Source organism: Pleuronectes platessa, chromosome 10, assembly GCF_947347685.1.
Source record: "Pleuronectes platessa chromosome 10, fPlePla1.1, whole genome shotgun sequence".
NCBI lineage: Eukaryota > Metazoa > Chordata > Actinopteri > Pleuronectiformes > Pleuronectidae > Pleuronectes > Pleuronectes platessa.
The window spans coordinates 6,871,853-6,897,031 of record NC_070635.1 but is presented as its reverse complement, the minus strand read 5'-3'; the positions used below and the strand labels follow the sequence as shown (position 1 = coordinate 6,897,031).

The 25,179-nt window shown below is 43.0% G+C and overlaps 1 protein-coding gene across 2 annotated transcripts; it reads left to right on the top strand.

Moving 5' to 3' along the window:
* The first annotated feature begins 4,342 nt into the window (after positions 1-4,342).
* rspo1 (R-spondin 1) lies at positions 4,343-21,719 on the top strand. 2 transcript variants are annotated; one of them, XM_053433491.1, is made up of 6 exons: positions 4,343-4,816; positions 9,204-9,872; positions 12,179-12,373; positions 14,604-14,747; positions 15,338-15,553; positions 20,192-21,719. In XM_053433491.1, the coding sequence occupies exons 2-6, from the start codon at positions 9,776-9,778 to the stop codon at positions 20,422-20,424; spliced, it is 885 nt and encodes a 294-aa protein (XP_053289466.1). In that variant the 5' UTR covers positions 4,343-4,816; positions 9,204-9,775; the 3' UTR covers positions 20,425-21,719. The 2 variants fall into 2 exon arrangements, with proteins under 2 accessions (XP_053289466.1, XP_053289467.1); XM_053433492.1 differs by having other exon boundaries at positions 9,201-9,872.
* Positions 21,720-25,179: the final 3,460 nt, after the last annotated feature.

Here is a 25,179-nt window from a genome sequence, read left to right as displayed (position 1 = left end):
TCAGTCGACAGGATGCTTTTATTTAAATGCCCTCAATCATAATGTTGATGTTGAGTAAAATGGTGCGATAAACTGCTGTGCACACCATGTTTATCGCTGCTCTCATGGATATGAATGTGTTTGCTCGTTCCAAAGTACGGGAGAGTTCCTTCTCTAGTAAACATTTTGATTGGGGTTTCGATCGCAACAGTTACAGTAAAAGATCAAAGTTCAAAATGAGCTTATTTTGGTAACTAATCACTAGAAAACTAATTTTGCACAATTATTTACACATTTTAAAATCACGAGTGAAACACAGGATTTCTTTGTTTCTTTTCTTTGTTTCTTAATTTCTTTCCGAATGGAGAGGATTCTATTTCCTCTTTACCCCGAGACATATTTTACTTCTTTTTATGAAATGATTTTATTGATACATAATCATATTGTTGTCATTATATCAGTACTTCTCACAGTGCAATAAAGTGCTCACGTTAGCCTGGAGACAGATAAAAACTTGTTTTTCTATTGTTCTGCTGTTTACTTACGTCATTATTGTCCTCTTGAGTTCCATCACAGTTTTTTGATTAGTTCTCAGGCTCTTTACAAGCCCCCCTTCTGTGATTAAATCATTATTACGGTTCATCAGATTAGTCACTTTTGATGTTAAGATCTTTCAACTTTTTGGATTTCATGCTGTCTTTAATGTATTTCAAAGGATACCAATACGAATAAATGTCAAACTCAGTCCCATGCTAAACTGTGACAAACATCAATCAAATTCATATCAGCCTACATCATATTTCGGGGGTTATGTAAAATAAAAGTCTGAGTCGAATTTGGTGGTTGTGCAGTGGCTTTACTTTCCACCAAGCTCCAACCTCCAAAATGAGGACTACAATGGAAAATAGAGAAGAAAGCCCTAAACCAACAGTCACCAAGTGAAATCCCATCTGATTGTGCTACATTTTTATTTGGATCAGCGCAAAATGACTTAAAATGCCTGATTAAGATCCATAAATTAGTCCCTGGGAATTTAGTCAATTTGTAAAAACTCGCGATGTTAAAGATAGTGAGAAGAAATAAATCCTGGAGCCCAAATCAAACCTTCAACCAGGTTTTGCCTGCAGAAGCCTAACCTCTTTGGCGGAGATGATTAGCTTCTGTGAGATTTAAGTCAAGTCTATTTAGTGTAGCACCAGATGCTTCACACCAGGACCATCAACCAATCAAAGAGAATCCACAGAGATGTTCCAGTTCACGTGCGCGATCACCTGACACCAAACAAACCGAATGTTGTGTGAATTTGGTTTCACCCTCACAGCAAGAAGTGGTTTCTTGGTTCAAATACCAGCTTGTTCTTCCCATGTCTAGGCCACTGCTCCACGTCATGCCCACTGTCCAAAACCAGTCAGGATAACTGGAGACTGTAAACTGTGCGTCGGTGTGAATGGGTGTTTTGTCACTGTACGTTGGGAAACCTGGTGACACCTCACTGACAGCTGGGATTGGCTCCAGCCCCTCGTGACCCTCAAAGGGACAGATAGATAGTGGATGGATGGATGGATATTATGCTCACTCCTAGTACAAGCATGATTTTAACATTTAGAATTTATCCCAAAATTATCTATAACCAATAAAAAAAAGCTTTAAATAGTCATTAATAATGTCCATAAAAGGTTTTGACATGAAGCTGCAGAGTCAGTGAAAATGGAGCTTTAATATAAAAGATGTTCACTTAAAATAAGAATGACAAATGAGAGAGTTGTTTCAGTATTTTGTGAATATCCTCAGGAGATTGTCAGTGTTTCAGAAGCAGAATTAACATGTTTTATGTTTAGAGGAAATATGGCTCCATTATCTTTTCCTGTTCTACTTCAGACCGACAGGATGAACAAGGATCGTGTGTCTGATCCCATTTAAGATTTCCTTTCCCATACGCAGGCCGGGAGGCGAAAACCAGACCTGTCATGCTGTATTTTGTGAAGTTTAAAAAAGAAATCAGTATTAATTTTCAGTTTGGGACGTGGGCTATAAAGAAAGCTGCAGATCTCTTAGTCTGACATTCTCGCTGTTCTTCACAGTCACAATGTTGGAGTCATAAACCTATCATTAGTCATCAGTAATCCCCAGGTCTCTCTTTAAACCGGCTGCACTGCAGTCTATCCTGGAGGCATTACGCTGCCCATAACTACCCTTGGCTTTCGGACCATGTCAGAAATTATGACCTCAATAAAGTCGACTTTGCAACATTTGCATGCACAAGCATCTGATAGAAGAAGACTGTCTGGCTCTGGTTGAGGGCTCCCCGGGGCCGTGCGTTGGCAGGCGCTGGACGTCCTCAGGACTTGACAGTGTGTCAAAGTGACGCGAAAAATGCTTCAAGAAGAAAGTCCAGCTGGCCACTTCTGAAAAGCCACTCGTCATTTACCCTCTTAATGTAAAATAGCCGCGTAACACGTAATGTATCCCCGAGATTCCTACACGGGAGCTATTTGCATTCATGACTTTCTAAATTTTCCCTGCACCGATCCCAGATGAATGTAGGTCAGAATGTACCAGTTAGCTGGTAGAAGAACGTCTCCAGGTATAACCCCCCCGCCCCCTCATCCCCCTCCCCCCGGGAAAATAACCAGCAAACACAACGTCGATGAAACTCAAACTGACCCAAACCGCCCTGCACGCTCCACTAAGTCAGTTTACATTTTAAGATACAGTATCATCTCTGTTTTTCCTTCGTGGCAGACGTCAAACCGCATCACAGCCCGTCGTAAAGAAGAGGTGATGATGTGTTGTTTTCGGGCTTCTGGCTCTGTTTATTTCTTGGCGACGGCGTGGAAAAACAAACAGGGCCGCACTGTAACTTAATTCTCATGATAAATCCTTCAGCAGGATAAGTGTAGCTGAATGGGGCTGGTGTTTATCCAGTAGTGACTCTCATCGTGAGACTGTTGATAAATGTCACAGTCTCAAAACAAGGAATGCTGGTTCTGTGTGATCTCCAGGAATTGTTGTTTATGGCCCCCTGTTGGATAACAAGGAAATGGAGACCGCTCTGATATTTATTACTTATTGTATGTGCAGATCTATATTAATTACTTGTTAAACAGGAAAATCCCATCTGAGGGACTGGGATTATTGATATAAGGTTTTGTTGTAATTAGATTATTAATAACTTAATAAAATATTACTGTCACAGAATTAAATCAACAGTAATCAAGATATTAAAATAACCCTCCTTACATATGTGAGTCTAAGTTATATGACATAAATCTACAGCTACATTAAAGCTTAAGTGAAAATACAACATATTCAATTATACTGTCTATTCACTTAATGGTGATAGGTTCTGAAATTACTGGTAAAGACCACAGTGGGTTAAAAACAGCCTGTGCCTGAAATACCAGAAATTAAATTACCCCAAAAACCACCAAGCTAAAGAGCTAATAACTCAGAGTGCGAGTTTACACCATGACGGCCAAAAGTGAAGCCACAGCATCTCGATCGCCACCTGGTGGCTGCCTGCAGTATCGGGCTTAAATCCTGCCTCCTCCTAGTTAGCGGATGGGACATTTTCTATATTTTTCTCACTGATGCTAACTCGACTGTTCGTGTTTACTGATTGGTTCGATTTAAATTAGATAGATGATGCTGTCAAACATGGGGTTAAACATGATGATTGACAGCTGAGACTGAGCCAGTCGGCGGGGGCCTTGCTACCGCCGCTCCACCCCCCCACCTGCTGCTCAAAAGGATCAAGATGGCGGCTTGCGTATCCGGGATATTTTGGCTTCATATCTGAACAGTGGGAGGAAGTGGAGACGGGTTGTCCAACTGCTTAAAGGAAGAATTCATACCTGAACACATTTACTTTTCTATTACAATACTTTAGTTTCTATGAGTGATTTAGTTTTAAACTCACTAAAGTTTACCTTAGACCATTAAAGGTGTTTTAAATAAAAATAAATACAGGTCGAGCTTCTTTACTTGTTTTCATTAAAGCAGAAAAACTTGAACTTTCTATATAGACACATGTAAAGCGTCATTGGGCTTCTGGAAAGGAGCTTTGTCAACTAAAGTTATTATTATTATTATTATTATTGACCTGCTGATATCTAAATAGGATGAAACCGGTTCCATTGAAGTCACTGACAGAGGCTTTATTCAAGGGCTACTGTGCTTGTTCTAAGATGATCTACGACTTCACTGGATGTTCTGCTTGTGTTATATTTATTCTGAAGCCCAACACACAAAGAACAACTCACTAAACGTGACATGAAGTGTGAACGTGCACCTCTGTGGTTTTCCCAGTGATACTCAACTCGAAGTCCAGCGCAGGTTTTTCATCTCTCAGTGAGAACCGGAGGGGTGGGGCCTGTAGTGCCCGCTGGCAGTTTCTGGGCTTTGGATGCAAATATCACGGCTCTGACTCCACTTGCGTTAGTTGGATGCAGCTCGACGCACAAAGTGGATTTTAAAAAGCGCAACTCGCCGCTGAACACGTGAACAAACGTCCCTCTGACTTATTTCACCGGGACATGACCAATATATTTTTTTACGTTCAAATTATTTTATTTGGGAATTGTTTAATCACTTGCAGGTTTCTTCTCGTGCATCATCTCCACGGTGTGACCGCGAGATGACTCGACACTGGGACATGTGAGAGAAATGGAATCACACGTCTTGTTAAATGATGACACAGAGAAGTTGCATGGGGGGGATCCTGTAGGAGGAGTTTTTTTCTTCTGACCAAACGACTATCGGATTTTTCCCTTATAAAAAAGGAAATTGAATCGCGAGCGTTCAATGAGCAGCTTCCCACTGAGGTCCCGATGCACAGGTGGGTTCCTGTTTTATTTGTATTCATTCATTGATTTGACATTGTTTGATTTTTAGATAAACTCATTCGCTGGTTTTCGTTGGTTTGGTCTGGAGCAATTCTCAGGAATCATTTAAACTTTGCTGTAAGGATCTAAGGAGTCTTAGTTTGTTTATTCCTCATTCAATATCAAAAATCTTTATTGTAATACAGTGGTATATTATTAGTATTAATACTTATGTGTGTCTGGGATAAAAAACTTATTTTATTTAGCAATTAATTCAAACTTTCAAAAAAAGGAAACTTTAAACTTTTTTCATTCACAGTTCCCCAGAATTTTCATTATTCAAACAAATTATTACATTAACAAAAACTATTCTCACTCGTAATTGTGTCATTAGAGGTTTTTCTTTCACATTACATTTGACAACATCTATCCATAAACACATACACACACACTATAGCTGCTTTTCATCCTCTGGAGATGCATCTTCAAGGTGAAGTGCATGCAGGGAAAGTGACAGCAGATGGAGACAGGTGGAGATCTGCCCTGGGTCTTTTCTTTACGCATTGCAAACATCTGTAATCCAGCATTGTGAGCTTCACAGACACCGAAGCAGAGCTGATGTGTGTCTCACAGAGCTGGACCGGGATCAGCCCCCTGACTGCCGGAGCTGTGAAGGCTTCACTGCTACATGACACAGATTCTGGTGGTGGTTGGAGCGATGCTGATCTCTGCTCAGTGGGTTTCAGCTGCTGCCGATTCACTCCCTCTCTAAGCAGAGGAAGTGATTACTAAAAATGAGTGAGGCCTCTGTGGCTGCTGGTGCAGCCTCTCCACACTCTGGAGTGCACGGACCAGTATAGCAGATTTAGACTTATTAGGTGGTGAGAGCTGGGGTACAGACATAAGGATGATGGCGACTCTACAGCTTCACTCAAAACCCTATTTATCTATTTCCGGTTTTCTGTACCAGCATCTTCTGCCTCTCTTTGTTTTTCGTTGTGGTCTAGATTGGCCATAGCACCAACAAAACGTATGGGTTGTCCGTACAAACATGGGTTGTACATATCAATAATAAGTCGAGCATTAATGTGTTCTATAACTGAATGACTCTATACCCATACACTTGAATTCCCATTGCTTTGAACCCGCCACACATTGAGCAGCCACATTTTTCAGGAGCGCATTGGGCTCTTTTTAAAGCCCAGATTTAAGTCACAAAGTTATCCTGGTGTCCAATTCCCTTTAGAATCCCATTTTTTATAATGTGTGGAAAAAGAAGTTATGACTTATGAACTCATACGGCCTCTCTCTGTGACTCAGACTTGTTGCACGTTACAAACGCGGCTGTTATTCTCCCTTCCATAACTCGCTCAGTGAGCTCGCGTGTGGCTGGGGCCTTTTGGCACAAGCTCACGCATTGAGATGATCTTCGTTCGGCTCTTAAAAGAAGCCATCAGGTTTAGTCACGGGCCGAAAGTTCATCGGCAGGTTGCACGGCTGTGACTCGCAGCTCAGAGTTCTGGCACCTTCTCCAGTTCGATAGATTCCCAGTGTGGGAGCTCCCTTTCACCGACCTGAATAATTGATAGATCAAACTTAGGACTTACAAAGGAGGCAATTTAATCTTCTGACTATTTCATGAGCGCGGTTTGGTTTCATCGGGCTTGGGCTGAATGTGGCCGACAGTGAGGGAAAGGCCCCCGGTTCAACGCTGGGCTTTCTAAAACATCCAGGTGCCCCAGTTGCATGATGGGAACGAGTGTTCATTATGTGACGTGTTTACAAAAGGTTCTCGAAAAAGCGGACGAGCGGAGAGATCAATTTCCTCAGTTGACTCTTATCTCCATGTGTGACGGCAGATATGGATGGGCCGAGGTGGGCTGTTGGCACGTTGCACGGTCATGGGAGTGCTGGGTTATGAAAGAGTCTCTGGCACCGAACCCTGAGAGCTGGAAAGTGTTGTGTTCGGACTGATCCAGGAACCCAGCGCGTCCCGTTAGTCTTCAGGCTCTCTCAAGTTACACACAGGTGCTGCAGACGACTGGCCAAGCCACTCGTTTTGGCCCGATCCTGTAAATATGACTTTAGCCGAGAGGTGTCAGTGACATCGTGAGTCATTAAAGCGCTAAGAAGTAAATAAGGTCGGGAAGAGTCTGACGTCTGTTTCCCAGCGAGGAGAGGTCAGAGGAACTCCCCTTTTGTTAAACACAATTTAAGAGTGGAGAACAATGTTATTGAATTGCTAATTATACAAATATGATTTTTTTTTTCTCCATGTGAGTCTTGACAAGTCCCACATGGTCGGCGTGCATGTATGTGGGTTTGTGTCATTTCCCTGACTCATCCCACAACAACAGGCGCTGACAGATGCCCTCGTTTATCAGTGGTTCTGCCAAACTTAATTTAGCTCATTTTCTAGGAACAAGACGTTTGTGTCGATTTCCATCTTCGAAAAACAATGTAACCCTCGACAGTGTGCGTGTAGTTATTGTCAGGAATTCAAATCTATTTAGATTTGAATCACCCATTTGTTTAACTTTGATATAACAGAAGAAAACATGGTGTTTCTGGCACCGGGCTTAGCGTCACTCTGATATTATTTTTGTTCCAATTGATTTATTTATGAACAAAGAATACAATGTTGCCTGCTGGAATGTTTAAACGCACCACATTGCATTGTCCCTAGTGCGATTCAGAGCCACAACAACTCAACAACCAAATATGGTGCTATTTTTCTTTATTGAGCTGTGAGGGAGGACCTCCCATTGCTCTGATCCTCACATGTTCTGTGGATCTTCTTCACACCAGAGCTGTAAATACAGGCGGTGCACGACACTATCTGAAAGAGATCTCAGCACCAAATACGATGAGAGCCTTATGGCCGCGGCACCGCTACGTTCAAAGGACAAACACGCTCAATTTATCCAAGTACAAATCGAGCTGGAAATGTCACCGCCCAAAAATATTTGTGTTTTTTTTTTCCAGGTTCCTTGATCCATGACTGATGATTTGAATAAGCCAGTCTTGAGTTCAGAGCTCATCGAATTACCGAGATCTTTGATGTCGAAGAGGCGAATTATGTGTCACTCTTAAGTGACTGCTGATTCGGCCAAACAATGTGACCTAGTTGCTCTGGGTTAGAATTTAATGGAGAATGTTAAAACAAATAACATTCTTCCAAGCACTTTGACTCTATTCTTTATCTGTAAAAAGTGTATATTAAAGGTTCAGTGTGTAAGATTTAGGTGAAAGGGATCTATTGGCAGAAATTGAATATAAAATAATCCTAGTGTGTTTCATCTAATTGAATGAATTGTTGTTTTCTTTAAACTAGAATGGGCCCTTCTATATTTAAATGCTATATATTTACATCAGGAGCGGCTCCTCTCTATGGAGGCTGCCATGTTTTTTACAGTAGCCCAGGCTGGACAAACTAAATATCTATTTTATGACAACTGAAGGCTGAGGTTTCTGCCAAACTAAAACGGGGCCAGCAGCATTTCCAAACATTTCCATTTGATCAGCTCTTAAGCTCCGGCGTAGTGTGGACGCCAGATGTCTCCGCAGCTGAATGACGCAGTCTCAAATGAAAACATAATAACTTGTATGTCGACTTTGTCGTTGTCCAAAAGTGACAAAATTAACCCTAGTTAGTTCCTTCCCAATGGTTGACTGTCTTTATGCTAAGCTAACAGGCTGCTCACTGTAACTTAATGGTTATCGTATAGACACTAGCACTGCTAACGAGTGTTTGAGCCCTGAGGTCGGGCAATTTTCAAATGCTGTTATTTTTTCTTATTCCTCTTTAAAATGCGTTTCAATCTATGAGTCTGGATGGAGCCCAAGGCTGAATTGCTAACTAGGCAAAGTGATTGGCTGCCCAGGGGCCACAGGCATCCACAGGCCCCGAAAAAAACCCTCTCTATTAGATTTTTGTCTTCAAACAGTGATTTGATCAATCTGATCATTTGTTATAGACATTTGCAGTAATATAATAGTGGTTAAGCAGAATAACATGACTGATAACTATGACCGATCCATTTCATGGCCCCAGACTTAAAAACAGACCCTGTGATAAAATCTTGACACAAATTAGTTTTTGGGTTTAATAATTAAAACCCAGAAAAGGTTGCATAATGTAGCAGGGGAATTGTAATAGTTAAGAAGCGTTTAAACGTCTAGTACTTTCTGCTAGATTTAGTGTTTGGTGCCATTTAGGCTGTGGATCAGTATGGACCCAATGAAAGATCGTCTTGTCTAAATTCTCAGCAAGATAATTAACAAATAAAATATATTACCAAAAAGATTTATAGCTATTGCTTTAATCTTGGTTTATCTGTGCGTGTTAAAAAGACTTTTCCTAAACCTGTTTCCCATCTTTCTGTCTTTTCTTCTCAGCAGGTCCTGTTGCAAGCAGATGTGTTGTCACTCATAATCAAGATCCTGCATCCGTCTTTCTTCCATCTGCAAGTTCTCACTTTATTGCATCCTTACATCATCTCTGAGTGAGACGAGCTCTCGTGCACAGGTTTCCTGCTTCCCTGCCAGTCCACCCCAAGGTTCATGGGTTGAACCAACACTCTCCTCTCCTCCGTTCTCTCCTCCTCTTCATGCTCCTGACAGCCCCTGAAGTGCCCCCCCTCCGTCCTGCAGCCCTGCTCCGTCGGCTCCCATCGTCAGCACTACCACCAGTGTGATGGTTTGTTGTGCCTCGGGCTTGTTTGGAGCATCACCCTCCACGACACAGACTTGCGGACGCAGCAGCCACTAGAGTGAAAGACACAGAGAGCCAGAGGCGTGGAGGGGGGGGATAGGGAGAGACAGACAGAGCGAGCAGGACCACAGTAGTGAGGAGGGATCATCTGTCCCCGCAGCAGAGGGATCCACCTGTCCCACAGAGGAAGGGGGCCCCCCCACCTGATCCATCTGGTTGCAGGGGGGGACCCTGCGTGGCCGGGAAGGCAACAGAGACTATGCAGCTGGGACTGGTGGCGCTGGCAATGGTCTTCCTCAGCTCCATGGGTCACAGCGACGCTCTCAAGCTCTCCAAGGCGAGAAGGCAGAGACGGGGTGAGTCCTCTCTTTCTCAGTTTGTTTTCCTCTCTCTTTTTTCCCTCTCCCTCTTCTTCAGCCCTGCTGCCTTTCGTTAATGCGGTCTGAGTCACAGTGGTGGGTGTCTTGTAAACATTTAACAACCAAAGCAAAGATAACATTTTGTTTATTTTCTCATCATTCTTTTTTGTTTTTCCTGGGCCGGCCGGCTTCAGTGTTTCTGCTGAATGGCTCATCTTTCTTCCTCTTTCTGAGATTATGCTTCTCTCAGTTTATGTAAAACTTTTATGGGTATTAGGATTGTTTACAGAAGGGGTTTCGAGGTATTTGCCCTCAAAGCCATCGTTCTTTGTGTGTCTGGCTCTGTGGGCACATAATGGAAGGAGTACCTGACAGTTCTAAGCTCTCAATTGGACCGTGCCGCTGATGTTGTTGTAAGCATTTTTCTTACCTCACGCAACCAAAGATGGTGCTGAGGCCTCGGAGCCTCTGTGCTGGTCTTACTGTCAGATTTGAAATAATTCCTCCTTTTCCCTTACCCACACGAGGAGCTTTCAGCCAATGCCAAGCTCTCCCCAGTTTCTGTGAACCAGGATTCATATAATACCGTGGCTGGCCACAAAAACACATGTGGCGTGATTAAAATCACACACACTTGGAAGGAAGAACTGTTGTTTGTGTAATTTTACAGCTCACTGTACATACTCCTATATGTGCGTAATGACCATAAATGCTGTCGGATTTTGTCATGTGCCACGCTAATGAGGACAGAAGGATTCGGGTCACTCACCATATACGTGATTACCCTCTGCAGCGTCAGTAATTTGAGGCCCTCCCCCTCCGAGTATAGAAGAGATTTGCAGTTTACATGTGTCTTTTATAGCTTCTACGTCTTAAATGTCGTCAGATTGAGCGTCTTATCCGACTGGCCCCCCTTTGGCAAGCAGACAGTTGACAAGAGTGGGACTTGTTTTCTGTTTTTCCTTCTCCGGATGGATTAAGTGTTATGCAGAGATCAAACTGAATCCATCGGAGCGAAGAGTAGCACATATTGCTCCTCACGCTCCAGACAGCACAAACAATCTTTTTCTTTTTTTAGTCCAACACGTGTCACCAACAGTTTATGACACCACATTCTCAGACTCGTACGCTCCCCTCTGCTCCCCATTATCACATTTATTATTATCTATCTGTTCACGAGAGAAGCCTTTTAGCATCTTTTACCATCCGACTTATCTGTGGGAGGCAGCGCGGCAGATGGACGGCTGTGTATCTTTACTGCTGATATAGTAAATCAACTGAGCTGTAAATGAACTCCAAAGGACAAGGTGTTGTCTCCGGATGACACCTAGAAAAAACACTTTTTCCCAGAAATGAATTATATGAGAAGGTATTTTCTTGACGTGAAGGTATTGTAGTCATCTCTCCGAACCTGGAATTGCAAGGAGATGAGGTATGAAAACATCTCCAGGGCAGTTTTAGATCCATGCCAGGGAATCTTGCTGGTTGGTTCTACTCAAATACAATATTCATCTCCCGGGCATGTCTGTAACTGTTCATTCCAAAAATCAATCCTGGCCGACCCCAGTCCTGCGTGATGCGAGTTGCCTGATTTTGACTGGGTCTTGCTTGTTGACTGTCAGCGACGATTGCCCGGGTTTCTCCAAATGAAAATCTGTGAGGGATCTCCGGCAGGCAGTTTGAAATAAACAGTGAGCTGCGGTTCAAAGAAAGATGTTTGGCCCGGCCCACGGTTAGATTAAGCTGCGAGCATTAAGACCGGCTTGTTGGAGTGATAAAGTGTTGGCAGTTTTATGACTGGATCTGTGGATACGCCAGAATATATAACAGTTCCCTAAAGTTGGACAGAATTTGACAAAGGCCTTTTATTATTTTCTCATTAAAAAAATCCTAACCCGGCAAGAAACAGTTTTTAGTAAACCATGTTGTTCTGTTGTTGACCTCAAGCTGCCTGCTTATGGGTGTTTTCTTCTGTCTTTTTCGAGAACATGGTTTTTGGTTTTAGAGCAAGACAAGAATGCTTTTCTCTCACTCAAAACCCGGCGCTTACACTCAAATGCGCCCTGCTTGCAATTTCCTGTGCTTCAGCTCTTCTCCTTGCACTTACACATGTTTTCTACTGTGCTTGAATGTTTTTGTGCAACAAGTCAAAGTCAACAACAAGCAATAAAATGCCAGGTTTAGTTGGAGGGTAGGGGAACTGTTCAAGCAACCAAATATCAGAGTGCAAGTGCACAGTTTGAGAACAAGCGGAGCAAAACCACCTGTTTCTCATACCTGTTCCTTTCTTCCTGTTTCCACAGTTAGCACTGAGGATCCGCCGTCTTGCCCCAAAGGCTGTGACCGATGCTCGGAGTACAATGGCTGCATCAAGTGTAAGCCCAAGCTCTTCATCTTCCTGGAGCGCAATGACATTCGTCAGATAGGAGTGTGCCTCGCCTCCTGCCCCGTGGGATACTTCGGGATGAGGAACCCAGAAGGCAACAACAGATGCACCCGTGAGTTTTGTGTTGTTGTTGTAGACTCTCGACCCCGGGACACCCCCGAGTGTCAGGGTTACATGAACATGATGTGATTTGTAAATACACATCTGGAATCTTTAAGCTCAGATGGTGGAAGCAGCTTAGTCTCTCTGTATGAGCAGTAGGGTTATTTTGAGGAGATGTTCTGTTAGTTTCTCGTCTTCTTTATCTTTCTCTTGTGTGTTTAATGGACCCAACATATTAATGCAGAAAGGGATCTTTATGTAATCAATTCATTATTCTCTTTTATGAATAAGTTGTAAGATATTACCTTATTACCGAAGGCTCACTAACAGGACGCATCTGGCCACTAATAGGCAATAAGTGACCACTTGATGAAATACTTCTGTTGTTACCGTTTATCCTTTTGTAAAGATGCTAAATTCAGAAAATGTGCTGCACAGAAGGAATGTCAGTACATTTTTCTGTAAGTGAACAATCTTCTTTATGGTTATAGGCAGGTTTGGCTGCCTCGTGGCACTCACCGAGCTTACATACTTTGGTCCCTGCACTTGAAGCCGAGGAGTGCCAGCACCTCAGCCTGTTACGTGTGGGCAGAAAATAGGACTGCAATAAAATCCCAACAAAAACAGTTCTAATGCGATTGTTGATTTGTCTGTTTTTTGGGAGGATGCCTGTATCTTTTCGGGCCAGGCCGCAACCCAATTGTGATTCTTTCGCTTAACACGTATTTTACACTGATGCATCCAGTGTGTCATATACAGAGTCTCTGAAACCTGAAAGTTGAGGGTATAAATTACATCTAATAAGTCTTCGCACAATTAAATGTTTATAAAATTATATTTCCTTCAATAAAATGAATGCTGACTGCTTCCACCATCATTTTGACCTCATGTTGATGACATTCCGTTACGCTCGTTACACTAAGTGATATCGGTGCAGATATCTGGCAGATGCCGGCAGTAAATGAATACCACAGAAAGAAAAACATAACAACACACATCTTCTTTTGTTTCACTTCTGATTCCTTTGCCTCCCAATATCTCAAACATACCCAACCTCAAATCATATGAAACTATTTGTTGTCTATCTGTCACATTATGATGACAATTCTGTATATTGTTAGTTTGAGACCTGTTTTTATTTTTTTTCTGTTGCATCTGTGTACGTGACAGCTTCTGACATTTTTTTAACTTTTTCAAAGTTACCAAATAATTTGCATCAAATGAAATCCCTTGATTTTTAGTGCAGTTTATTTTTTTCCATGCCCTGATTTTTTTTGCGCAGAAAGGGCTGAACTTTCTCACAAATTCGTCTCTGAGGCCCTCAGCGGCTAACCTGGGTTATTATTCAATCATCCAACTTTGTACATATCATCCCGCAGTGTCTTGTTAGAAACATTTGTCTCACATTATAGGGCTGCAAACGTCAGCTCGGTCAAATTTAGCTGTCAAGGGCTTAAAAATAGTAATTGGGAGCAGAAGGGAAGGACTTAAAGATCCCACAGAGGGATTTGGGTGTTGGATCATTTCTGACCTTGGATTCAGACCAGCAGCAGTAGAGTAGAACTTCTCGACTTTAACACACGTGACACAGTGAGTTTGGTTCGGGATTAACCCCCCATATAAAAATATAGACGCATTAAAATTTAACGATCTTCCTCGCTGTTTTGTTCTGAGCTCGGTTCATTCAGATGGAATGGATGACGCGAACGAGGAAATGCCCTTCGTGACTAGACCAAAGCTTTTGGGAGACTTTTAAGATGTCCTGTGTTTTATCCTCTTGTGTTTGTAATTATCCAAAATTTAAAGAAGCTATTTGTTTGAATTGAGCATCCGAGGTTTGTAATGAGTCGGAGGTGTGGATAATCCCACTCTGGAGAAGCCCAGGGAAGCGAAACTCTCCTGGCTGCACGGTTCGAACCCACGTTTCCAAAACAACAAGGCCTGTGGTGCATGTGTTTTTAAGGGAAGAGCGTTACTCCCCACGAAATAGACCCCATGTTGTTTAATCACCAATTAATCCCTCAGAGGGAATACAATTCAAGTTCCTTTCTCTGGAGAATCATTTCCTCTTTTTGAGCCAGAATGCAATCAATACTCCATCAAAAGACTGATTTATGTGAATGCACCCACGACTTCTGTCATTCCAAACCAATGACATAAACGGTACAAAATAAGATTTCCCCAGAAATCGAAATGACTTGTGAGTGATTTCATTGGAATCCTCTGTTTTTGTCTTTCAGAATGTAAAATAGACAACTGTGAAGCGTGTTTCAATCGCAATTTTTGCACAAAATGTAAGGAGGGCTTGTATTCGCACAGCGGCCGATGCTACGTCAGCTGCCCTCCAGATCAGCTCACCGCCAACGAGACCATGGAGTGTGTCGGTAAGTAACCGCCAAGCATCTATGAAATCTACCTGTTGTTATATTTAAAAAATAACTCATCTCCTCATCCGAGAGGCCGGGTTGCGTTCGGTTCTTTGGCCTGGAAAAGAAAAAGGGAGGAGAACACTTTGAGAAAAATAACAGAATGTCTCGGTCGATCCTCCGTGTGGTTTTGTTTCTGTTGAAAATAAGTCAGAAACGACATCATTAACAGTGAAAGCCGGAGCTCCCCAGCCGTCTTGGCTCAGACCTGCAGCTCTGGACTGACTTTTTTGGCTTTGCTTGCTTTAACCTGACCCTGCTTGTGCACAGAGAGTTTAAATCATGCCCTTAAAAAACTGGCTATTTTCTGGAAGCACACTTAAGCCGTATGTTTTTGAACATTTTCAGGTTCATGGCAACCCCCCTCAATCTGCCCATCTCAAGTCAAAAACATAAGATTGCTTTCAGATTTGGAAATTACCCTAAACTCGTTATCCTGTGCTAAAACTACTGAGCCCTAAAGGAGCAGGCGGGAAGGCTGCAGAACAAATGTGAGATGCTGGAGCTGTAAACCATTCACCCTCTGCATCCCTTGTTCCCTCCCCCAGGTCAGCGTGCTGCAGCGTGCAAACTGGGCGAGTGGAGCCAGTGGGGTTCCTGCATGAAGAAGAACAAAACATGTGGATTTAAGAAAGGCTCCCAGTCTCGGGTCCGCTCGCCGCTGCTGCAGGTCGCCGGCCCGGACATCTCGCCTCCCTCAGAAGCCTGCCTTCCGCAGACCGAAAAAAAGAAGTGCGTTGTGAACAAGACGCCCTGTGCAAGAGGTAAACACAAATATAAACAGTGCACAAAAAAAAAAACAGTGCACAATGAGGAGTAAGTGATGGCCACTGCAAATTCAAAACTCCAGTCATAAATCCGATTACAGATAAAGACGCAGTAAAATCAAGTTACTTCATGAAATGTCTCCTTCGGTTAATGTGATGACTGATGGAACCGTTACTCAACATCTGAAAGCCTGAGTTCCCGCCAGTGTGTTTGTGACCCACGGCGTGTTGATTGGGTTTGGTTTGGCCGAGCTCGCAGAAGGATACAGAACCTCTTGACTTCTCAGCATGTAAACAATAAACCCGAATCCTCGAGCCAAGCAGATGAAGGGCATTACACACTGAGGAGCTGGAGCCGGATCAGAGCCGGGGAGAGCTATTTGTTCTGAGGACCGCTGAAGCGTGAGGTTTACACGGCCATGACATGTTTGCTTGGGCTCTTATCACCCACACAGCAGCTTGCTCTCCAGCAGGTTAACAGTCGTTCTCACCAGTCGATGGCCATTATAGGCTTTCATAGCAGCTTATCAGATGCTGATGAGGCTAATAAATGAAAGATCTGGCCATGTGGTCCAAAGTTGACATTATACAAATGCTTTTTTTGGGGGGCAAAGAAATTATGAATCGATGCTTCGATGCCAAGTCTTTAAATGTAGAAAAATAATAAATGCTCGGTTTCATTTATTCAAATTATAGGAATTGTTTTCTTGAGCTGAGAGGGATTCACTCTCGGGAGTCATTTTTTTCTCCCAAATGCCACCAGACGCTAATCTGTTTTGCATAACGCACCAATTTTGACCAAAGTTGGAAACACTTATTTACAGAGACGCAGGGAGCTGCCAAGCGGCGGTATTTAAAGCCTTTATTGGTTGGGGACACGCTTAGGGGATTTTGGATACAGCAGCGACATTGTGTAACAATATTTGCACAGTCTTGGCATCAGTGCAGATGTTGCAACATGTCACAGATGATATGCTTGGATATTTGTGCGTAAACACGGAGGAGGCTTGCATATTCCGACACCATCCTCTCGTCTTGGAGAATTCCTCCGGGGGCTCTGCGTCTCAGAAACAGAACATGATCTGACGTTGTCCCACATAGATCAGTGATGTCTGCAGGGAAGGAAGCTGGCCTGCTTTGTGATTGCTCAGCGAGAAGCGGACTCCTCATCAGACAGGTTGTCACGGAACAATTCAATAAATGAGAAGGAAATTTGACACCTGTACCCTGGAAGAATTAAGTGAAATATTATATACTGCCGTGTAAAAGCTGCTCTGGGAACTGCCAGATATCTCGGAGCGAAGCTTTTCCCCTGACGAGTGATGAGTCATAGATTTACCAACGTCAAGGAGGATTTCAGTCCGGATTTTCCTTCTGCTAAATACAGGGCTGGACAAAGGCAAAGGCCAGGCAACCGCCTAGGGGGCCCCCATCTGGTGGGCGCTGTTCGCCCTTAAAAATAATAATAAGATAAATAGAACACAATAATTAATTAAAAAAACTATTATTTGTCTTTGCAAACCCCCTTTTCAGTCATGTAAAGTATGTCTGATATTCTGTGTATGTTTAGCCTCAAGCTCTGTGGAAGCTCTGTCTTACTGTGTGCAGCCAGCTGGTGATGCATTTAAGGAACTTCTGTAACTCGGTAAACTATACAAAATTTTAACATTTTCTCAGGCAGAGTCTTGGATTGATTAAAGCACATTGGTCCTGCACTCATCACAAAAGCTTGACTTCTCCTCACATCTGTTTTATTAATAAATATCTCCACCAGTTCACTGCTTTCACCGAAACCAGTGTTAATGTCATTCTGGATTAATTATAACTGGATTTCATATACTTATGACCAAGGGTAGGGTGAGAGTAATTATTTTTTACCAGTAAAGTAATAAACGGATGATTTAGTCAGTTAGGATCTGGCAGAAGTTGTGTGTCTGTCTGTGCATTACACTTAAAAAACGACTGGAGCAAATTGGCTACCGAGGTGGTGTGGGCCCCAAATTCAAATTCTGCTTAGGCCCCAAAAAAGGCTAGGGCCGGCTCTGTCTAAATACATACTCTGGAAAAATAAAAAGCATATTTCTGCCAAAGTGCCACTTCCTCTCGGAGGTAATTCATGGTTGATGGTACCATGACCCGGTAATGTGGGTAAACACTGAGAGCGACTGTGGACTCATGTGGGAGTTGGCCGTCAAGCTTTATAAAACACGGGACAGACCTTGTACAACATCCGTGATTTAGTGGCCTGCAGATCTCACGCTTTGTGTTGATTTGGCTGCAGATTCTTTTCCCCTTTTCCCTGAAGCTCCGCAACAGGGTCTCACGCAAAAACAGGATTTGTGGGGATGTGTTATTGCATCTGTCAGGGACGATTGTTTAGCTTGGACGGAGCGGAGGTGCAATCAGAGCTGTCACAAACTGATGGAGTCCCCCCCCCCCCTCTCTTGGCTCGGTTGGTAATTTGTTAGAGGAGTAATTAAGTCCTTGCACAGTGAGCACGGCGGCTCAGATGCTGCAGAGCGTGTGCGAGGACCCTTCACTTCACTCAGCCTCTACTTATCTCCCCCTCAATGATTTAAATTGAAATTATTGCCTCTCACTGTTAAGTGCTTGTTTGAATAGAGGCCATTAAAAAAGTTTAGAAATATGTTTATTGTTTCAGGACGACACAAACGAGGAACACGCTGGACTATTTGAGCCAAAAACATCAAATGAGTTAGCGTGAGGGACGTTTTCAGGATTTTTGTGCTAATTGTTTTTCCAAGGGACGAATTGTTCTTGTTTGTGCACTACTGTGTGCGAGTGAGCCTTTTGATTCGACTGTGACTCTGCATGGCCCTGCGGTGAGCGAATGCTTCTGTGTCAGGTCTGTAAACATTCAGCTACATCAAATCACCAGATAATGATTTTCAGTGGCCGTGCGGAAAGTTAGTTTTTTTGGTGAAATTCGAGAAAACAACGCAACTTGGGGCTTTTTGGGGCTTTTTTCCCTCGTTTGCGCTTAAGCCAGGGAAACCATAACTGTTTGTACGACGAGTTCGGAAATGCTTTTTCAGGGAAATGCACGCAGACCTTAAGTTATTGCTCCACGGCAGTAGACAAACACGGTGGCGCCATAAACCCGCGCTGTTGTCAACTGCGCAGTGGACACTGTCCAGCCCTTGGCCCGCGTTCACTCGGTTTCTAGGATGTGCAGAGTTTCTCGGCACACAAGTTCATAACAAACATCCCCCAGCGTAACTGTACTCCCACAAATATACAAAACATAATACTTCTGAGTGCTGCCCAAACAATAGCCATCTGAGACTAGACACATGTCCGCTTCCACTTTTGTGACAGCTCTTTATGTCCTTAGGGGCCATTAGTGGGCCCTTGACAGTGTTTAACTCATTATGCCAGAAGTGATTTCAAGGTGATTTATGTGACAGAAATTAATGTCATTTGACGGAGGTAAGTGCTCTCGGCGTCTATACATGAGCTCCTCTGCAGCTCTTACCCTCCCCTGAATGGGTCGTGTGCAGACGTTGACCACTCCATGATGGAGGCTATTAGCTTGAGTGACAGGTGTGAATTCTGCTGTGGGACAAAGAAGCCTAGAGTTGGATGTGTTAACCAGCCAATCAAATCATGTTGATGGGAAAGTGGAGGCAGAGTTGGCTAACCTGGTTTTAGCTGGATGTGGATTCCTTGTCTTGTGTACGTCTCTTCAGCATTGGATTCCTAGCTGGTGTTGTGCTTTAGCTTGAAAGCTGGCTATGTTGTGTCCAAAGCATGAGGCCGTTATGACAACGTGCTGGTGCCAAGTGTCCCGCCATCAAGCGTTAACGCAACGTGAGAGCAGATCCAGTCGACAGCTACGCTTTAAGCTAAATGCTAAGTCCCAGGTATGAGGTTATACCCATCGGAATTTGGTGTGTCAGCATATTAAACTTTTTCTTTTTACACAAGCAGTAACCAAGAAATCCAGCTGATACATTCATAATTAATATCTCAGGTGTTAAGGCATCTGGCCAAATTCCAATTGTGACCTGATTGTTGCAACTGATCATAAAAGTTTGAGTAGGATGCACAACTTTCATGGATTTCACCAAACTGGGGGAACATTTAACTTGGGAGTTTATCTCCAGATGATACATTTTTAGAGGCGTTTAGAGTTAAAAGTAAAGATCGACTTAAGAATGATCCATAAAATACCAAAATCCAAGATATCTCTGCAAATGAAAGGGCTAAAGAGACAATCAGAAGCTCATCGATCAGGAAATTATTTCCGTCATATTATAAATGACTTTATTAAGGTATCCAGAGATACCTCTGCAGGATTTAGGATTATTGGACATGACCTTAAGCTTATAAAAATGAATGATCACTAAAGAAAATTATGTTATATAGTGTAGTAGTGCATTAACTTTTGCAACCAGTAATCTCAGGCACGATCCACATTTTGTTTAGAATAATCCTATGTTATCAATATGGTAGTACTGTGAAATGGAATTAACACAATAAAGCCTGATCGGGTTGATGCTTTTCATGTTTTCTGCTGCTTTGCCAAGCAGAGGCTCTTCAATATACAACATCCGATGATGACAGACGACAGTAAAATCTATGACTCATGTTTTCTATGTTTTCACATTTCAGAGGGGAAGAGTAAAGGAGACCAACAAGACGATACGCCTCGCAGGGAGAGGGAGAATACTCGTGGGCGAGGACGAGAAGGAAAAGATGGCAGAGGAGGAGGAGGAGGTGGAGGAGGAGGAGGAGGAGGTGGAGGAGGAGGAGGCGGTGGTGGCGGTGGTGGCGGCGGAAAAAGGAGAAAAGGCCAGAGCAGGACGACCACTGCTGCGAGCATCACAACCAGCTTTGTGTCCTAATCGTCAGTGCGGGCTCGCTGGGGCGGAGAGAGAAGCAGAGACAGTGCCTCGCCCAGCTGTGACCGCCATCGACGAGGGTCAAGGTGAAGGATTAACGCTGCTACGAGTTGCAGGAGATGCAAAGAGAACAAGAGGGCTGCTGCTGCGGCGCAGGAGGCTTTGTCGAACAGATGAACTTGTCTGAAAGAGACTCGGTGACTTTCTGAGAGGGATCTCTGTTGAGGGGAGCAAAGCCCCGGTGAAGAGACTGTGGTTCAGCATCATGGACAGAAAACTGATAATGAATGAAGGGGCCTCCTCAGCTCCCTCAATTTCTCACAGTCCAATTTTAATCGCAACGTGTTCTTGATTTGTTTTTCGTGTCGGTAAGAGGTGCCGGAAGGATGTTCATAACAGCCGCTGTACAAGATGTTAAGACAGTGAATAGTTTTAAGTGAAAAACAAACAAAAGGAAAGGCACTGGAAAGGAGGGTCGAGGGAGTCTACTACAAAACAAGCCTAAGAGGAGACGTAGAGGAGGACCACTGGGAGCTCAGCTCGGGTCCTCCTCTGGTGTCTCCACAGACTTTGGCCATTTCGTATCTTAGTCGATGTATCGGAAAATATCTTCGCACAAAAAAAATGGATAACTAAAAAACATAAATATTTGCATGGTACAAGGTTGCATGAGTGTGCCATTGTGCTGGCAAGAGAGAGTGTGTGTGTGTGTGTTTGTGTGTGTCTACGTAAAGTCTGGTCGTTTGAGTACTTTGAATGCATATCTGCACGGAATCGAGTTTGTGGTCGTTCATGTGTGTTTACGTCTGTGTGTGAATCTAGTTCTCACAGATCGAAAGCAATGGGGTGTGCATAGGGAGAGGGAGACAATGTAAATGCACGGTGATATATCGAATATGCAGTAACATACAAGCCACCGATTGTTTTATAAGCCATCAAATCATCCGCTGCTCAGTAATCATGTATGTTTGCAACAGGGTCTGAAGATTTTGCACAACCATAAGGTTTCCTACTGCTCAAGTTTCAGAACAATCAAAGCATATTTTTTTTTACACATTTATAATCCAAAAGCTTCATAAAACGCAGTTACAGAGATTTCTTTTCTTTTTCAATGTCTAGAATGTTTTCCATGGGTCTGTTTGCTTTCCACTCGGTCGTTTCAGGATAAGTTACTTGCTGCAGTTATTCATTCATACTACGGATCGTGATACTGAATATGCGAGAGGTATTAGCATCATCATGTAAAGCTTATTCTGTGAAAGCCTCAATAAAGTTCAGATGAAGCAGATGAAACATTATTCATACACTGGTTTTGTTCTTTCACCAAGGAGGCCAATTTATCATCAGGGTTTGTTTCTCTTTGCTTGAGCAGGATCATCATTTACTTGAAATAGATGTGAAGGACAGTCAATCTTGCTCAACTAATTGTTTTCAAAAGCAGGCATGCCTTTAAGGGTTTAATCAAAACCTCCAAATATTCTGCTGAGGAGTGTGAGGCCGTCTACCTCGGTAGTGACGGTATGGTACGACCCTCTCCAAGGCTAGGTGGCCATCTTGGGAGGTGGACGAGCTTAGATGGTGTCATGGCCCCGATCACTGGCCAAACGCTGGCGCCTGGGCAGGGGTCGTAAAAGCAGAGACAGAAATAAAAACTAATGGTGTGTCATAGCCAGAAGGGAGGGGGGGGGGGGGGGGTATACCATGTCCTGGCCCCACAACAAAACAGCTGTTTCTCATTACCGAAGGGGAGGGCAGGGGGAATGGTAGAGTATGCACCGTAAATTACACATTCATCGCTCTTCCTGACCATAAATTCTTGCCCCGGCTCCATTGGATGGAGCTCTCCCTCACCTCCCACTCCCTCTTGGTTCACGTCTTCTTCCCCACGCCTGTGTTTTCCCAGAGAAACCAATGGTAAATCCTCGGGTATATGGGTGCCCGAGATGCCAAGATGCTCAACACTGGATGATTTCATGACTTTAGTTTGGCCCCGAGGTCCGGGGGCCCCAGGGAGAGCATCACATCAAGGGGGAACACCCATGTCCATGCCTGACTTAAACACACAATCCCTGGTCCAAGTGTAAACAACAAGGGTACCACCACTAAACCGAAGCTAGGGGAGCGAACCTGACGTCACTGTCGGAATGACTGACTTCTCATCCGAGCCTCCCAGTCTTCATGTGGGAATAAAGCTGAATCAGGTGTTTTTATGGGAGCTGAAGGTCCAATGCCTTTCGGAAAATAAATAATTTGAGTTGAGATAATCTAGTTTCAAGCTTTTATTATCTACCAAGGGGGAAGGACTAAAGGAAATGCTGCAGAGAAAATAAAGTAGTCACAAAAACACGCAGCAGTCATCATCCCATTTGTCACCATTAGTACATCTGTTGTGTACTAGCTGGTACTTTTGATGAGAAAAATGTCCTGTTGGGATGAAAACCCATTAAATACCGTTTTTCATCAGCTGCAGTATTTCCCAGAAATCACTTCTGGAGGAAAACCCTCAGACGTCATTGTGGAGTTTCCATATTGAACAATTTCCTTTTAAATAGAAAACACTGGTATGTTCCTTAACAAGGAGTAATTTAAAACAGCAGGGGCTGATTGATGAAAGACTGATATAGTGCTCAGCTCTATGAGGAACATTTTAGAGATTGATTCAGCTCCATTGGGCGGCTCTGGCTGAGGGGTAGAGTAGTCGTCCTCCAACCTGAAGGTCGGCGGTTCAATCCCCAATCTGAAGTGTCCTTGGGCAAGATGCTGAACCCTGATTGGCCCCCCATAGAATAACAAAGTGCTGCGATTAGATGCACTGTATGAATGAATGGGTGAATGTAAAACTGTACTGTAAAGCACTTTGAGTGGTCATCAAGACTAGAAAAGTGCTATATAAATACAAAACCAAACCCATTGACGTGTGTGAGGAAACTCGTGGATATGTCAAACTCTTAGTAAATACTCTTCAGAGTGACGTCTCACACAGCACGAGTGTGAAACCACCATTAAATTGGAACAACATTTCCTTCGCAGTGTTTTTCCAACTTCCATCGCAACGCACAGCATCACTGACATAATTCTAACAGACATCGCTCCAAGATATTCTCTCACCGTCTGGGTGAATAAGAGGTCTGGGGTACATGAGGCCGCTGGAGCCTCCGACTGACTCACCAGCGACTGCCAGCGGTATCCACTGCCCGCCCCCCCCCCCCCCCCCCCCCCCCCCCCCCCACTGGCCTCCAGCTCTTTAAATTTCAACAGAACCCACTAATCCAGGATCATTTCCATTTCTAAAGCTTCACAACTCTTCATGGCTCGACATCTGAAAGGCTGAATCTGGAGATGGACAAAGAGAACGTGTCCTCTTCAATTCTGAAATATGCCAGAGAATTGTACATCAACGCTGACAGCACCGACGTGTCTGATCGGCAACAGACATCTATGAAGGCAAGGCCGCTAAATCAAAATAACAGCTATTTCGTATTATGAGGAAGCCAACACTCTTTGTCAAGGAAAAGACAAATCTACATCTGGCGATTTTAAAAGAATATAATTCACTTGAAAGTAGAGTCAAGGTTTCCAGATCAGGAGGATTTTGGATTTAGGATGATTAAAATGAATCATCTATATAAGCGAGTGGAAAACCAGGGTCATGCATCAGCAGCAAACATTAGTTTCTATTAACTTTACCCGAATGTATCTCAGGTTAAGAAAAAGACTTAGAACAGGAGGAAAAGTTCAGATTAGAAGATACATGGAAAGTATTGAATTGATGTGTACTGCCCTCTTTTGGAGATATTCAGTATCACAATGAAGAAAGCTATAATCGACGTTACATGTTAAAAATATGATCAGATACGATTAGAAAGGTTTAAGATTAAAAGTCAGACTTGTATTGGAATTGATAAATGAGAAGTATGTATAGCACATAATGTAGTATTGCACATATTAATATTACGATACTTTATATTATAATAAGGAACGTGATATTGTACATGAAATGATAAATTAAGGAAATGGAATGAACGAAGACTGAATTCAGAGAGAAAGAGCAAAAAGTAAACATTTAAACATTTTTAATCATCAAACAAATTGTTACATGATTATTTACATGCACTAATTTATGCCTGTGACAATAGGTCTAAACTTTCTGCTGAATAAACCAGGAAATGGTGTCAAACCAGCCTCATTACAATCACATTGATAAAGCTAAACATAGCACAAAGAATATAAGTATATAAATATAATAGAAACAAAACATTATTTTTTCTTTGCATTTGCGATCGGACCTTTTGAGACTTTTAAATCAGCAGAGTTGTCTCAGTGTTGTTTGGACTGAGGACTGAAGACAAGTGGTGTGGACAGACAACGATGAGACAGATTTCATGTGAGGAATAAAACATAGTTTGCACATTATGATGAGTTTACTGTTTAGTGTGTAAATTTGCAATGACAACAAATTACCACAAGAGGGAGCCATTAACATGTTTTTTGAATTGGTCAGGATTTAATATATGGAAAGAAATAAAGTCTCTGGCATCATCATCTGAGACTGAGGCTCAGGTTTGCTGCATTATTCATGAAATCGTAGTTAGGGTCATGGGCCATTTGAGACTCAAAACAAGTAATAAATAGTTTCTTCTCTTTTCCAGCGACTTGTCAAAAGAGTTTGGAAAGTTTCCGGACGAGGAAAAAGAAACCGCAGAATCAAAGAGCAAAGAAAAGAGAGAAACACAAGAGAGGAACCAATGACTTCAAACT

What these genes read in the sequence shown, in the direction of transcription:
- rspo1 (XM_053433491.1), top strand. Translation starts at nt 9,776, where the DNA reads ATGCAGCTGGGACTGGTGGCGCTGGCAATGGTCTTCCTCAGCTCCATG. An exon ending in CGAGACCATGGAGTGTGTCG is followed by an intron (nt 14,748 to 15,337) that starts GTAAGTAACCGC and finishes TCCCTCCCCCAG; the next exon opens with GTCAGCGTGCTGCAGCGTGC. An exon ending in CAAGACGCCCTGTGCAAGAG is followed by an intron (nt 15,554 to 20,191) that starts GTAAACACAAAT and finishes TTCACATTTCAG; the next exon opens with AGGGGAAGAGTAAAGGAGAC.